Source organism: Eucyclogobius newberryi, unplaced genomic scaffold, assembly GCF_026437365.1.
Source record: "Eucyclogobius newberryi isolate DKJ021-1_F unplaced genomic scaffold, fEucNew1.0.hap1 SCAF_10, whole genome shotgun sequence".
NCBI lineage: Eukaryota > Metazoa > Chordata > Actinopteri > Gobiiformes > Gobiidae > Eucyclogobius > Eucyclogobius newberryi.
The window spans coordinates 19,844,268-19,860,231 of NW_027315724.1; the positions used below are offsets into that span (position 1 = coordinate 19,844,268).

Here is a 15,964-nt window from a genome sequence, read left to right on the forward strand (position 1 = left end):
TGCCATGGTCCTATATGCGTTTTTATGCACTGGCCACGCCCCTTTATGTTCTGGCCACGCACCCTTAGCGTAACCACCCCCCCTGCCACTGACCCCGCCCCTTTATGTACGGATGGACGAAGGACGTAATGGTCAGTCACTATTATAGTTATAATAAAGTCTAGAGATTGTTAGTCCTGTTGCCGTGGCAGTGGCGGCCATCTTGTGACTGGAAAAGTAGATTTCTAATATAAAACAATGTAAAAACAGGGCAATAAAAACCTGTTTAAACTATGTTTGTGTGTCACTAAAACCATTGATCATTCCTCTGTTTACTTCACAAACATTACTATAAACAAACATTTATTACCTACAATTAAAAACACGTTTGTTCACATTAGTTTGGTCGAACATGAGCTTTAGATAAAGTGCAAAGTATTTATTACAAATGATGATTAAAAAGTGCAGCTCTATTAGCAAAGTATAATTCTCCATCCCAACATGGAACTGGTCACCACAGGTTACCATGGCGACTGCCTCTCTAGACTTTATCAACATCCTTTGGCTCAGTTGAAGTTGCTATAGAAACCAGACTTAGGACAAACCTTAACTTTGAGAGTCGTTCGATCAAATTCACTCTCGGAATACGAACCGTTCTGTTTCTGACGTCAAACTATGTGAAACTCACATTTTGATACGACATAATGAACACGTGAAAGAGCTCAACACATGTCATTAACGATGTGCCAAATTAGACTTCATCACGACGGAGGAAGAAACTTCAGTAATGAACGACAACGTGCCTGAAACGTCGCTTTAGCGTTTATTTACGAGCCTCTCCTGGTCAAATTGTGTTTTTAAAGAGTTTAAATCTGCCATATCTGGATGTCTGACTCACTCTCCACCTTCTAATGTCTAAAGTGTCTCTGTTTGTGAGAAATACACTTTATTATAAACCCTGGACACTAAACTTTCACTGATATTAATACTTAAAATGATATGTCGATAAAATAGTGAAAACGTGTTGTAACTAAAGTGAAGCTGTTGGTTTCACTTTAGTTTGTGATTTTATTAAACAGTCAATTGTGTTTTTTAGAAGTATTTGTGCCTCGTTTCTCTTTATTATTAGATTCATAATTATTAGAATGGCCAATACACAATCTTGATTCCCCCGAATGAACGCAGACATTATATTTGTGAGCGTGTGGTGCATGCTGGGAAAGAGCCGCGTCACATAATCAATATTTGTTTGTGTCTCACTGCTAACGTACAAGTACAAAAGTAAAAGTACTGTTTGTAGGGTTATATTTAGCATGTTTGTGTTGACATTATGACTCTGAAGGTTTTGAGGTTCCAGCCCCAGACAATGTAAACAGATACTTCAAAACTTCTAGAGTAGATCTGTGTTTCTGCTACTTTTACTTTTACGTATTTTTTCTCTGGTATCTGTATTTTGACTTAAACAACTTCTTCCAGCAAGAGAACTGCATCTTGTGAAATGTTATAAATGTCATTCTAGAGTGTACTAAAGTCCCCTATAAAAAAAATATAATCTTTTTTTTAGGGGACTTAAGGGACTCTGTATATTTGAAATTGTTTTAGGTGTATATTTTTCTTCCTGAATGTAAATCGTGACTTTGTGAACACGTTGAGACTGGACTGAGTCTTTTGAAGCGTCATTTTACACATTAGAATTAAAACAAAAAATGAATACAGAAGTTTTTTGCTTTTTTTTTTTTTACAGCTGAATAAACAGAACTTTAAAACTATTAAGCCATTAAACTATGTAATATTGAACGAGACACTTACACCTGAAGAGAAACAATTGTAGACTTTTGATCTTAGACACAGACCATTTATAAAGATTTTAAACGACCAAGTGCGGGATCTGGATTGATAGAAAAAAGAAGCAAATATATGTGTTATTTTCTCACATATGTGTCTTTAAACTTATTTTTCCTTCATCTTCAAAGTGGTCCTCAAACTCAGCAGTAGAAATAAAAGTTGAACATTTGAACAGTTTATTTACAACAGTTAAAACAAAAGTCTGTCATTGTATTCTTCACTTTTATGCCTTTTCTCCCCCTCCTGATTGGCCCACGTCGGCCCTGTGTTCCCATTGGCCCATGTCCCTGTGTTCCCATTGGTCCTCGCCTCTCAGCCCCTCCCTCCACACGCCCACGACAACGCTGCCCTGTGATTGGCCGGTGCTGGGCAGGTGTGGGGCAAACGTCACCTGGAGGCTGCGAGGGGCGGAGCTCTGGTCGCCGCGAGTCAGAAGCCCCGCCTCCCGACGAATCATCAGACGCGCCGTCAGCTGATTGGACCAGGCCAGGCCGAGGGCGGGGCCGAAGGACGAGGGGGCGGGGCTGAAGAGAGACGCAGCTGTCAATCGCTGAACACAGAAACGGCGAATCCCATCACATGACGTCTTACCCCAAAACCTTGTCCTGGTCCATGAGGTCCACCACCTGAAACACAAGGTCCAGAGGATTGTAACCGGTTTTGGAGCGGTCTAGACCTGGTCCTGGCCCTGGGTGCGGCCTCACCTGGTTGATGCAGAGCACGGGTGTGTGGAACTGACGGCTGATTCGCTGGAGCGCAGAGGAAACGGCCAATAGCTGCTGGTGTCTCTGCAGCCAATCAGACGCCTCGAACTCGGAGCGGAACAGAGCGGCAACGGAATCCACGACGACGAGACGGACGAGGCCACGAGAGAGAAGCAAAACGAGCCGACGGGACAGACAAGTGAGGAGCGAGGGCTGAGGAGAGAAGAGAGCCAATCAGAGAGGAGAGAGCCAATCAGAGAAGAGAGCCAATCAGAGAAGAGAGCCAATCAGAGAAGAGAGCCAATCAGAGAAGAGAGAAGACGACCAATCAGAGAAGAGAGAACGACAAGTGAGGAACGAGGTCTGAAGAGAGACGAGAGCCAATCAGAGAAAAGAGGATGACCAGTCAGAGAAAAGAGGACGACCAATCAGAGAAGAAAGGACGGCCAATCAGAGAAAAGAGGACGACCAATCAGAAGAGCGATATCACGAGACACATATAAGTGAGTGGGATGTGTGTGACTGAAGCTCGGACCAGATCTGCTGCGTGTTCCACAAAGACTCTGTCGCTGAAGCTCGTCTGTTCTCTCAGACTCAGAGGAACGTCACGACGCAGAACCCACTGTTCTGAGATCAGCTGCTGCAGACGCTTCGAGGGAAACACGTCCTCTGTCGACACGTACACGGCTCCTGCCACAGAAACGGGGTTAGAGAGGGTTTAGAGCAGGTTTAGAGAGGGTGTAGAGCGGGTTTGAGCGGGTTGAGAGCGGGTTAGAGAGGGTTTAGAGAGGGTTACACCGGGTTTAGAGCGGGTTTAGAGGGTTTAGACAAGATCGGGCTTTGAGTTGTTGCTATGGCCAACAGCTTTGAGTGGCAACTAGTACTGAGCTAGCACTGAGCTAGCAGGTGCTGTTGTGCACAGGGACCATTAAACCAGTATTAATCAAGCGTCAAAAACACTGAGCTCTGAATCTCCTCCATAAATTACGTTTTCTCGATCTGTGAATCTGTGATCTGAGAACCTTTTGCTTCTTTTCTAAGTCCATAAATCATCTCCAGACTGAGCATTTCTCTCGTCTAATCACGATAAGTACAACCGCGTGATGCAACCAGGAAGTCAGAGGACTGTGTGAAACATCCCCAAGTGTTTTTTAAACTGTATGCAATTCTCTCTTCAACCAGTAGATGGCCCCAAAACACAGGTAGTCCCAGTGGAAACCACAGAGCTCTTTGTTCTAAAACTAGATGCCGAACTAAGGCAAGAACATGTTTAAAGGCTGGTAACAATACAAATAATGCATAATATTTGTCCTTTGAGGTCGGCTTAAACCCAGATTTACCAGAGTCCAGCCCTCCGTGTTGCCGTGGATACTGCACAGACAAACAGAACTGCAGCGCAAGCTGAGTCTTCCCCACTGCACTAGGTCCAAACAGCTCTGTGACGCCCCCTACAGGCAGGCCTCCGCCCAGCAGTCTGTCTATGACGGGGCATCCGGAGCTCAGCGTCGGCGTGTCAGACAGGAGCGAAGCTGAGGAGCAGAAGGGTAGGATTATAAGCATTATATATGTCGTAGGTGCAGGTGTGGGGGGTCTTACCTGTCGTAGGAACAGGTGCGGGGGGTCTAAGCTGTCATAGAAGCAGGTGTGGGTGTCTTACCTGTCGTAGGAGCAGGTGTGGGGGTCTTACCTGTCGTAGAAGCAGGTGTGGGGGGGTCTTAGCTGTCGTAGAAGCAGGTGTGGGTGTCTTACCTGTCGTAGGAACAGGTGTGGGGGTCTTACCTGTCGTAGGAACAGGTGTGGGGGTCTTAGCTGTCGTAGGAACAGGTGTGGGGGTCTTAGCTGTCGTAGAAGCAGGTGTGGGGGGTCTTACCTGTCGTAGGAGCAGGTGTGGGGGGTCTTACCTGTCGTAGGAGCAGGTGTGGGGGGGTCTTACCTGTCGTAGCAGCAGGTGTGGGGGTCTTACCTGTCGTAGCAGCAGGTGTGGGGGGGTCTTACCTGTCGTAGGAGCAGGGCAGGATCGTGTTTTGTGCTGCAGACTCTGGACATCATCACGACTCAGACCTGTGGCTTTTTGCAGGACGACAGGACTCAAAGCCAAGACTTCCTCCACGCTCAGACTCACTGCAGAGAACAGAGCTTCAGGTTCATTCATCAACAAATCACGCGGAGTCGACCATTATAATCTTGTAGTTTTTATGCAATCAAAAGGTCAAAAAAGAAGAAACAATGTCAGATTTTCATCAATAATACACTTTATTCGTAAATATAATCCATCTAGAAGCCTTCAGTCACATATTTAGACCTTTAGTTGGTTGAAATCCTTGTTGGACTAGTTACAGCCGTATTAAAGATTGACTTGATTTAACAAAATGCTAAATGTTCAATCAAAACATCAGACTTCTTTTGTTTGTAATAATAGTTAACATTAGGCCTATAAATGATAGAGGACAATCTGAGAATAGAAGAATTATACCTTGAGTGAGTTACATCTCAATAGAAACTGTAGTAAAAAAAAATTAAATCAGTGACACAATTACAGCAAAAATATTGAATTGTATTACAATTCCTTAATTTACTTCTTTACCTAATCTTGCGGAAATTGTATCCTGTACGTAACATATTACACTATGATTTATATAAACACTAAAACTAGCCAACTAATGCAGAGACAATTTATATGACCTGCTTTCTGGCCATTAGCATCGGTCTTTTAGATGCAATGGGGTTTCACAAAAATAATATTCTGCGTAGTTTTAGTTAAATATAGATCAAAAAGGAAGTACAACCAGACACCTTTAAAACATGTGCATTTTTAGAGCTCGTGCCAAGGCTATTCTGCTGACAACAGTCACTGATGTCACTTTACAAACTTTGCCAAACTTCTATAAATCTTGCTTTTAAGCTTTTTATTGTAATGCCGAATCAGTCCAACATTAATATTGAGCACACAATTGTAATTATGTATATCTCGTCCTTTCCATATTGTTTTTTTTATCAAATGTTCTGTCCTAAAATCCATGAATTCTAAGCAGTCTGGGGCTTTACCTCTCCGAAGCGCCGCCTGTATCCTCGGCTTCAGATCCGCGTTATCGGCCCATTTCCCCGCGGTGAACATCAGTGTCTGCTCCGGTGGAACGGGCCCAGAATCCCGGTTAACGGAGCGAAGTCCCGGTAAACGTTTTCAAGCAGAAAACCACCACATTACACACTTTCTCAGACACGAGCTGAGTTTTCGATTTCGCCCGCTTCGCGCCTCGGTATGACGTCAGCGGAACAGGGCATTTGAAAAAACATTAAACAGGTAATTTTAATTTACTTTACCTATATAAATTAAAGAGGTAACCCGTAAAGACAATATTGATTGGTTAAATTAATTCAATGACAGATTTTAGCTTTAACTTTATTTGAATAAATAATAGCACAGTCCACTTCCGTCAACAAATGTTTTACGATCAATCGCTGTTCTAGTTTTTTCCGGAATTGGCTCGCGCTCGCCCCCTGGTGGGCGAAGAGTGAGTACACAATGAAGAGGCGGGGCTTGTCACTGAAGTGGACAAATCATGTCTTATCTAAATTATTTACTAGGGATAAAAACACTGAACGTTGAAAATAACGGTTTATCTTTTTCACTGATGTTTGTTTTGACATTTTACAACTTTGGAAATGCTGCTGTTCAAAACTGTGGTTATAAAGGTAAGAACTTTAAAGATCTTTACTTCAAAAGTAGCAAAAGTAACTTTCTGGAGGAATAAAGTCTTTCTAAAAAACAAAACAGACTTTTATTATAGTTTGGCTAAGAAGAAACAATATGTTATCTTTTTGGCAATGTTGTAGCCAGAACGAAACCCAAACTAAATAAAAGCATTTATTTCAAAATAATAAACTCTCAGAACTTGTTTATTGCAGTTTGAATCATAAAAGCAGCTCAGACTTTTATTGTGAAATGAACACTGTACAGTTTCCTCTTCCGGGTTTGCATAGAACCAAGAACCAGGCCAGAACCAGAGCAGACCCAGACCAGGACCTGGACTAAAACCAGACCAGGACCGAACTAAAACAACTTTCTATTTCATATGTGATCAAAAATGTAAATGTGCTTTGGTTGAACTGGACTCCACCTCCCAAGATGCACCTCTTTCCATTAAGTTGTTTCTTTTATGTCTTGTTTCCACTGATCGTGATTCGAAAATGTACAAGTAAAACAATCCTGTCAGATGCCTTCCCACCCTCCAGGGCATCTGTCGCACAGGGGGGAATAATGGTTCAAATTAAAGTTCAAGGGCAGCGGTGAGTCAGAGGTCAGGGGTCAGGCCAGTGTGAGCTGCTCCAACTCCTTCAACAGCTCAGACTCCTTCTGCAACTTCTCCACCTGCAAGACAAGAACAGGTCTGGACCAGGTCTGGACCAGGTCTACCCCTAGCCTGGAAAAGCAGGCCTGGTAAAGCAGGCCTGGTAAAGCAGGCCTGGTAAAGCAGGTCTGGTAAAGCAGGTCTGGTAAAGCAGGTCTGGTCCAGGACAAAACAAAGACTAAAGCAGGACCTGGTTCTTCTGCAGGACTTTCCCAGAGGCATGTTGTTCCTTCAGCTCGTCGATGGCTTTGAGTTTCTGAAACAAAACAAAATAAATCAGGTGTAAATTTGTAAAATGAACAAACGTGTTTAACAGTTGTGTCCAGAGGCTTTAGGTTGTGGAGTGAAACGTGGAGGGACTGTTTAAGGTCCAGGATCCACGATGTCGAAGTGAAACCAAACTTGCAACGCCACAAACCCCTGTGCCACTGACAAGCACCAGTTTGTTTTAAAGTTTGAATGAAGGAGGAGGAGCTGCAGTAGGACTGACATTACGTGATGAAGTCACGTGACATCGTCACGTGGCATCGTCACGTGACATCATCACGTGGCATCATCACGTGGCATCATCACGTGGCATCACGTGACATCATCACGTGACATCATCACGTGACATCATCACGTGACATCTGGAGAAGATTATGACTGATACACAAACAGCATCAAGAGTTACAATAATAATCAGCACGATTCATGTGAAATAAAGTTCACCTTTCTGAGGTTCTTTATTTTCTTGTCCGTCTCGGGGTCTCCACTGCTGGGCTCTGATTGGCTGACGATGCTGGGCTCTGATTGGCTGACGATGCTGGGCTCTGATTGGCTGACGATGCTGGGCTCTGATTCTGTCTCTGATGGTTTGGCATCCTAAAAATAAAGATTCAGTTTTCACCAACTCCAACACAAAATCAGAGGATTTACACCCGGTTCAGACCCGGTGGTTCAGACCCGGTGGTTCAGACCCGGTTCACACCTGGTTTACACATGGTCCTTCAGACCTGGTTTACACATGGTACTTCAGACCTGGTTTACACATGGTACTTCAGACCTGGTTTACACCTGGTTTCTCACCTGTTTGGCAGCCTTCTTGGCCTCTCTCTTCCTCTGGTTCTTCAGGGCGGTTTTGGACAGACTTTTCTCTGTGCTTCCTGGTTTCATGTTCTGTGGCAGCTCGTCTTCGTGCTGAAACAGAGCATTTGTGGTGATTGTGTCGAGGTTTACTTTAATGTAAATATGATAAATGTGTTAGTACCAGTTTACTGGAGGCCGTGGGAGGCAGGTGTCTCAGCGCTGGAGGGCGATAGGCCTGTGTGGGCGGGGCTTGTGTAGAGCCCAGGGCGGTGGGGGTGGTCTGCGTGGTGATTGGTCGTTCCGGGTATTGTCCGTAGGGGGCGTTCTGCCATCGCACTTCCCATAGCTCCGCCTCCTGAGCGTCCCATTGGTGCAGCACAGCGCCGGAGTAATGCCACACTTTAAAGCCGTTCGACACGCGCAGCCTCGGAGAGCAGGTCGCCGTGACGACGTGCTCGCCGTCAGGTGACCACGCGAAGTGGGTGGAGTCAGGTGCCTGCGGCTTACACACCTGCACAAGTACAGAGTGTACACACCTGTTAGCACACAGTACACGCACCTGCGCACACACAGAACACGCACCTGCGCACACACAGAACACGCACCTGCGCACACACAGAACACGCACCTGCGCACACACAGAACACGCACCTGCGCACACACAGAACACACACCTGCACCGTTGTCTTGTCTTTACCTGTTTGTACTTCTTGACGTCCCACACTTCCATTTGTCCTCGGAGGTTCCCAAACCCAGCCAGGACCAGGATGTGACCCTGAGGACTGACACAAACACTTCAGGCTGTGCATGGGTCCAAAGTGTGGCCACTCCCACACCTGCAGAGCCCTTCTTTAGGCTGCCCCAAATAAATTGTCTGTTTACTGTAACCAGACCCAACATTTTTCAAGTGGGCCATTTTTTGACTGAGTGACCGCCAGGGGCCAGGCTTCCACAGTCCCGGGGTCAGGCTTCCACAGTCCAGGGGTCAGGCTTCAACAATCCCGGGGTCAGGCTTCAACAGTCCAGGGGTCAGGCTTCAACAGTCCAGGGGTCAGGCTTCAACAGTCCAGGGGTCAGGCTTCAACAGTCCAGGGGTCAGGCTTCAACAGTCCGGGGGTCAGGCTTCCACAGTCCGGGGGTCAGGCTTCCACAGTCCGGGGGTCAGGCTTCCACAGTCCAGGGGTCAGGCTTCCACAGTCCAGGGGTCAGGCTTCCACAGTCCAGGGGTCAGGCTTCCACAGTCCAGGGGTCAGACTTCCACAGTCCAGGGGTCAGGGGTCAGGCTTCAACAGTCCAGGGCCAGGGGTCAGGCTTCAACAGTCCAGGGCCAGGGGTCAGGCTTCAACAGTCCAGGGGTCGGGCTTCCACAGTCCAGGGGTCAGGCTTCCACAGTCCAGGGGTCAGGCTGCCACAGTCCAGGGGTCAGGCTGCCACAGTCCAGGGGTCAGGCTGCCACAGTCCAGGGGTCAGGCTGCCACAGTCCAGGGGTCAGGCTTCAACAGTCCAGGGCCAGGGGTCAGGCTTCAACAGTCCAGGGGTCAGGCTTCAACAGTCCAGGGGTCAGGCTTCCACAGTCCGGGGGTCAGGCTTCCACAGTCCGGGGGTCAGGCTTCCACAGTCCGGGGGACAGGCTTCCACAGTCCAGGGGTCAGGCTTCCACATTCCAGGGGTCAGGCTTCCACAGTCCAGGGGTCAGGCTTCCACAGTCCAGAGGTCAGGCTTCCACAGTCCAGGGGTCAGGCTTCCACAGTCCAGGGGTCAGGGGTCAGGCTTCAACAGTCCAGGGCCAGGGATCAGGCTTCAACAGTCCAGGGGTCGGGCTTCCACAGTCCAGGGGTCGGGCTTCCACAGTCCAGGGGTCAGGCTTCCACAGTCCAGGGGTCAGGCTGCCACAGTCCAGGGGTCAGGCTGCCACAGTCCAGGGGTCAGGCTGCCACAGTCCAGGGGTCAGGCTGCCACAGTCCAGGGGTCAGGCTGCCACAGTCCAGGGGTCAGGCTGCCACAGTCCAGGGGTCAGGCTTCAACAGTCCAGGGCCAGGGGTCAGGCTTCAACAGTCCAGGGGTCAGGCTTCAACAGTCCAGGGGTCAGGCTTCAACAGTCCAGGGGTCAGGCTTCAACAGTCCAGGGGTCAGGCTTCAACAGTCCAGGGGTCAGGCTTCAACAGTCCAGGGGTCAGGCTTCAACAGTCCAGGGGTCAGGCTTCTACAGTCCAGGCGTCAGGCTTCAACAGTCCCGGGGTCAGGCTTCTACAGTCCCGGGGTCAGGCTTCTACAGTCCAGGGGTCAGGCTTCTACAGTCCAGGGGTCAGGCTTCTACAGTCCCGGGGTCAGGCTTCTACAGTCCAGGCGTCAGGCTTCAACAGTCCAGGGGTCAGGCTTCAACAGTCCAGGGGTCAGGCTTCAACAGTCCCGGGGTCAGGCTTCAACAGTCCCGGGGTCAGGCTTCCACAGTCCAGGGGTCAGGCTTCCACAGTCCAGGGGTCAGGCTTCCACAGTCCAGGGGTCAGGCTTCCACAGTCCAGGGGTCAGGCTTCAACAGTCCAGGGGTCAGGCTTCAACAGTCCAGGGGTCAGGCTTCAACAGTCCAGGGGTCAGGCTTCAACAGTCCCGGGGTCAGGCTTCAACAGTCCAGGGGTCAGGCTTCAACAGTCCAGGGGTCAGGCTTCAACAGTCCAGGGGTCAGGCTTCAACAGTCCAGGGGTCAGGCTTCAACAGTCCCGGGGTCAGGCTTCCACAGTCCCGGGGTCAGGCTTCCACAATCCCGGGGTCAGGCTTCAACAATCCCGGGTCAGGCTTCCACAGTCCAGGGGTCAGGCTTCCACAGTCCAGGGGTCGGGCTTCCACAGTTAATGACGGAAAACGTCTCTATCAACCCGATCGGGAGACTAAATCTCCCGATTTCAAGATATTTCAATCGACCTTTTGTACGCCGTTACAAAAGGTCGATTGTAACGGCGAGCGGGGGGAACGTGCCGAACATGCGGGGGACACGGGCACCGCCATGTTTGTTGTGATGACGCTGCAGGGCATGTTTATGTCCCAGAATGCAAAGCGCAGGTCAAATTTAACATGAAGCCACACCATGACACAGAACGTCATGAGCGGTGGCCAGAGGCGAAATAACAGATAAAAAGGAAATATAGGATCACCCCTGCATGGTCTGTTTAATAGAGAAACATATGGAGGACCAAAAATCTAAACGAATAATGGACTAACGCGCAATGCCTTATTAGTCCCTTTGGATGAGAGATATAAAATAATTCTACACTGCGCTTTTGACAAAATGCTTTTTTTTTTCCAGTCGGCTAGTTTTATACCGGGTCGGTCGGGTTACGGCAAACAGACATATTATTTTGCTCAGTCTTACCTGTAGTAGGCGGCGTTCCTGGGCCCCGTCCCGAAGTCGAACACGGCGTCACAGTTCAGGTTGTACACGGTAGCTTTGGCCGGCATGAAACCGTAAACCACACAGAACTCTGAGCAGGTGGGACTCCAGGACACGTCGTAGATGGGACCGCCCTTCGCTGGACAGAGGAAACATTTCCACGGCGATAATCAGGGCGTGTCCTCAAATTCATCTGATTATTTTGTGTTTTTATATCGAGTTTATGGTCTATTATTAGCAGCTTTACTTGAACTGGACTGAGATAAAGAACAACTAATAATATAAAAGTACAGTGTCTGAAGTGGTAGTAGAAGTAGTGGTATTAGTAGTAGTAGTAGTGGGTAGTGGGTGGTGGTGGTGGTATTAGTAGTAGTAGTGGTGAAAGTATTTGCAGGGACTACACTGGACTCACGCAGTTGCACATGAGACGTTTCTCCGTTGACGCCCAGAAAGTGCAGAGTCTGTTCTCCGTAATACGACGCTCCGGTTTTGTCCACGTCTGTGCTGGCAGTGACCAACACGGCTGAGGCTGCGACACACAAACAACACAACAAATAAACAAAACACAAACAAACGGTACACAACACAAACACTCTAAACTCTGATGTAATGCCTCTTTAACTGATTCACTGCAGACGTTTGGTTGAATCTCCTTTAAATGAATTGTACAAAAACATAAATAATTGTAGTTTGTTTATTCGCTGTCTGAACCGAGGACCTTCTGGCTGAGGGGCGAGCTTAAGACCTCTCCCCTGTACCCCAGACCCCGCCCCCGTGCTCCAGACCCCGCCCCCATGCTCCAGACCCCGCGCTACAGCCCCTGCCCCCGCGCTCCGTACCTTTGCGGTTCCACTGCATGTCCACTTTGTCGGCCTTAAAGAAACTCTTGTTGGCGAGGGCCGCTGTGGGGCCCCCGAGCACCGGGTACTGGTACAACCGCACGAAGGAAGGCGCTCCCTTGCTGCCGGGAACGTACACTGCGATCTACAGGCAACAAGAGAACTGTAGGAACTAAAGAGAACCCGGGTCTAAACCAGGACTAAGCCAGGTCTAAACCAGGACTAACCTTGCTGGGCTGGGGCCCCGGGGACAGGGCGTAGTTCGAGACCTTTTGCATGTGAAGCTTGTTGGCGATTGTGTCTGAAACATCGAGACGTTGACGACATTAAACTGAAGTCAATCATTATAAATCTGACAGCGTTTCGTTTCTCACTGAAGTCGTTGTTTTCGTAAAAGTGCAGCTCATTGTTGACGCTTCTCACGGCGACCACCTCATCCTCTGACCAGCTCGGACACCTGTCAATCACACAGACATTCACTCAGATGCCCTCCCCGTGCATGTCAGATGCCCTCCCCGTGCGTGTCAGATGCCCTCCCCGTGCGTGTCAGATGCCCTCCCCGTGCGTGTCAGATGCCCTCCCCGTGCGTGTCAGATGCCCTCCCCGTGCGTGTCAGATGCCCCGCCCCGTGTGTCAGATGCCCCGCCCCGTGTGTCAGATGCCCCGCCCCGTGTGTCAGATGCCCCGTCCCGTGTGTCAGATGCCCCGTCCCGTGTGTCAGATGCCCCGTCCCGTGTGTCAGATGCCCCGTCCCGTATGTGTCAGATGCCCCGTCCCGTATGTGTCAGATGCCCCGTCCCGTATGTGTCAGATGCCCCGTCCCGTGTGTGTCAGATGCCCCGTCCCGTGTGTGTCAGATGCCCCGTCCCGTGTGTGTCAGATGCCCTCCCTGTGTGTCAGATGCCCTCCCTGTGTGTCAGATGCCCTCCCTGTGTGTCAGATGCCCTCCCTGTGTGTCAGATGCCCTCCCTGTGTGTCAGATGCCCTCCCTGTGTGTCAGATGCCCTCCCTGTGTGTCAGATGCCCTCCCTGTGTGTGTCAGATGCCCTCCCTGTGTGTGTCAGATGCCCTCCCTGTGTGTCAGATGCCCTCCCTGTGTGTCAGATGCCCTCCCTGTGTGTGTCAGATGCCCTCCCTGTGTGTGTCAGATGCCCTCCCTGTGTGTGTCAGATGCCCTCCCTGTGTGTGTCAGATGCCCTCCCAGACTGACCACAGCTCCATCTTCTTCTGGAACAGAGCTTTGAGCAGAGTTCCTGTCTTCAGGTCCCACAGCTGCAGGTTGGCGTCTCCTTGAGCGCTCTCAGCCGACTCTGAGGACAAACAGTTCAGCTCATTTCACTTCTGACGTCCACGTTTACTTTGGGGGCAAAATTTAAACAGAGGTCAAGGGTCAGATTAGACAAGACAGTTCTTTAAAGTTCTCACTTGCGTACGGTTGCCATGTCGCCACGATGCTGTTTAGAGGAGAAATTTGGAGCAGCACCGTTTTGGGAAGGTCAAGGTTCACGACTTTAGAGCCATCTGAAGACTTCACCACGTGCACCCTGCAAAGACAGAAAGAATGACTTTAACTAAACCAGGACTAAGCCAGGTCTAAACCAGGTCTAAACCAGGACTATACAATGACTAAACAAGGACTATACCAGGACTATACCAGGACTAATACAAGGACTAATACAAGGACTAAAACACAGGACTAAAACCAGGACTAAAACCAGGACTAAATCAAGACTAAGCCAGGTCTAAACCAGTTCTAATCCAGCACTAAACCAGGACTAAACCAGGACAATAAAAGGACTATACAACGACTAAACCAGGACTAAATGTGTTATCGAGGTCTGGTTGAGGTTTCTATGATCAGAACCATTACTAAAGGTTTACGATGGCGGTTAAACCACCCCAGGATCATAGGAGCCGTACCCTTTGGCGTTGCACCAGGCGAACAGAGCTCCATCTCGGCTGAAGGACACAGAGCGACCCGGGACCGAATCTCTGAAAACACCCGAAACAAACAGTTGAGAACTCAAACGTGCAATTCTGTCTAACGTTTGCATCCATCAGGTTGTCACAGTACTCTGTGTGTGTGTCTGGGGTTGTTATTGTGTTGCACTCACGTCTGGAAAGCTTCGTGAGGCTCACACTTTGGTCCAGAGAACAGAGACGTGCCCAGGGAGCCTCGCACTGAAGAAAACAGTCACTTTTAAAGCTTTTAAATGTTATATACAGAGTTAATCAATCAAAAACAACTAAATCAGCAATCAAAATAGTATGAATAAACTATAAAATAATAAGACTTAAGAATCAGACAGAAATCAAACTAATCCTCTGTTTATTAGAATGTCATAGTATCAAGAAAAGACTATATTAATAGGCAGGTCGGTACTTATTTATGCTGAGCTCCACCGTTCTACACGCGTTCCGGACTCCACGTCAAACCTCATTCATTTAGTCAATTTGTCTGTGCGCGTTGAAACTGAGCGTCGCAAGCCCCCAAACTTTACATTCTCATTTAATAACGTGTCGTCCGTAATTCGGCATGAATAAAAACACCCTGCAAACGTCCATCACGCTCAGAATATTCATGTTTTGCCGCCACGCAACGCATTTGGAGGGTTGTGATTCTAGCGCAAGTTAAACGGGGACTCGCACGGATACACGCACTTTTAATTCAAACCAATTTATTCACTTAAAAATCAAATACACCGAATTTATCTTTAGCTTTCTGCGTGCAAGATTCATCCGTTAACAGGCGCGTGTGTGTTTGCGTTGCATTAGATAAATCGGTGTAAACATAAAACTGTCTGAATGTCTAAATCTGAAGGGGATTCGTTTGCTCCGTTAGATTGTCTGTATCATTCGTGTTTTATTCAGCAAAGAAATAACCTGCGGTGATTTTGCTTCGCGTTGAATTCAAACGTCCGTAAAAAGCCCCGTACTGAGGCTTTAAAGTCACCTAAAGAGTTTTAAAAGGAGTTTAATTCAGACCCACCTGCCAACAGCGGGACTGGGGGCGCCATGTTTACGTGCCTGACGTAAGCGCGAGGTGGAAGTGACGTTAATGCGGCGCGGCGGAAAGGGGCGTGTCCCGCAGTGCCACGTCAGCGTCAGACTTCAAACAAACGGAGGAAAATCCCGATTAAAGCGCTTTATTTCAGAGTTAAACGTGGTATAGACGAATACAGAGAAACGCCGTGGCGGTTTGTGACTTTTATAATGTTTGTTTCTGTTGTTTATGTAAAGCTGTTGGAAACAAAGCGAAACATGGACAAGATTTCCGTTTTCAAAATAAAACATCAAGCTTGACCAACGTGTCCTGAATCCAACCTGAAAAACATAGATAAAGTTGTTCTAATGTTGATCAAAACTGTAGAAATTAAACATAAAATAGAAAAATTGACGAATTTGCATAATTGGTCTTAAGGTCTAAAGATTATTATCATCATTATTATTATTATTATTATTATTTATATCATGTGAGAATTTTTACAGCATAAAAAACTCTAAACCATTTATTAGAACGGATGCAAGTCACATATTATTATCCTTAAACAATGATGAAAGCAATGAAAAAATGTATTATCAATAAACCCTTTAACACTCTGACACACTGGGGCCCGTTTGTGTACATTTTGCAGACTTTATCTTGTGTTTAGAGCCATGATGTTTTCCAGACAATGTTATTTTTTATCTAATTCCAAAATTACACCTTCATATCTCACGTAACTCCTCCCATCTCTCACCTAACCTCTCCCATCTCAGTACTAGATTTTTGGCCCACATTGGTACGCTTCAGAA

The 15,964-nt window shown here is 47.8% G+C and overlaps 2 protein-coding genes across 2 annotated transcripts; both read right to left on the reverse strand.

The window, feature by feature from the left end:
* Positions 1-2,032: 2,032 nt before the first annotated feature.
* Positions 2,033-5,643, reverse strand: xrcc3 (X-ray repair complementing defective repair in Chinese hamster cells 3). Its single transcript, XM_072456697.1, has 7 exons — positions 5,574-5,643; positions 4,524-4,649; positions 3,869-4,057; positions 3,064-3,218; positions 2,529-2,741; positions 2,416-2,450; positions 2,033-2,348 (listed from the first exon to the last, which is right to left on the reverse strand). The coding sequence occupies exons 1-7, from the start codon at positions 5,641-5,643 to the stop codon at positions 2,048-2,050; spliced, it is 1,089 nt and encodes a 362-aa protein (XP_072312798.1). The 3' UTR covers positions 2,033-2,047.
* Positions 5,644-6,407: 764 nt separating this feature from the next.
* On the reverse strand, positions 6,408-15,251 carry eif2a (eukaryotic translation initiation factor 2A). The gene is made up of 16 exons (XM_072462114.1): positions 15,159-15,251; positions 14,284-14,350; positions 14,090-14,161; positions 13,595-13,713; positions 13,380-13,479; positions 12,544-12,626; positions 12,397-12,470; positions 12,170-12,314; positions 11,743-11,859; positions 11,313-11,469; positions 8,643-8,727; positions 8,127-8,456; positions 7,946-8,056; positions 7,589-7,741; positions 7,068-7,133; positions 6,408-6,897 (listed from the first exon to the last, which is right to left on the reverse strand). Exons 1-16 carry the CDS (start codon positions 15,184-15,186, stop codon positions 6,835-6,837), a joined length of 1,770 nt encoding a protein of 589 aa, XP_072318215.1. The 5' UTR covers positions 15,187-15,251; the 3' UTR covers positions 6,408-6,834.
* Between the last annotated feature and the right edge of the window lie 713 nt (positions 15,252-15,964).

Coding starts and splice junctions, on each gene's coding strand:
- xrcc3 (XM_072456697.1), bottom strand. CDS start 5,643: ATGTTCACCGCGGGGAAATGGGCCGATAACGCGGATCTGAAGCCGAGG. Junction 4,058..4,523: donor CTGCCCTGCTCCTACGACAG/GTAAGACCCCCC, acceptor TCTGCTCCTCAG/CTTCGCTCCTGTCTGACACG. Junction 3,219..3,868: donor ACACGGAGGGCTGGACTCTG/GTAAATCTGGGT, acceptor TTTCTGTGGCAG/GAGCCGTGTACGTGTCGACA.
- eif2a (XM_072462114.1), bottom strand. CDS start 15,186: ATGGCGCCCCCAGTCCCGCTGTTGGCAG. Junction 14,162..14,283: donor CCTCACGAAGCTTTCCAGAC/GTGAGTGCAACA, acceptor GGGTGTTTTCAG/AGATTCGGTCCCGGGTCGCT. Junction 6,898..7,067: donor AAGTCCTGCAGAAGAACCAG/GTCCTGCTTTAG, acceptor CTTGTCTTGCAG/GTGGAGAAGTTGCAGAAGGA.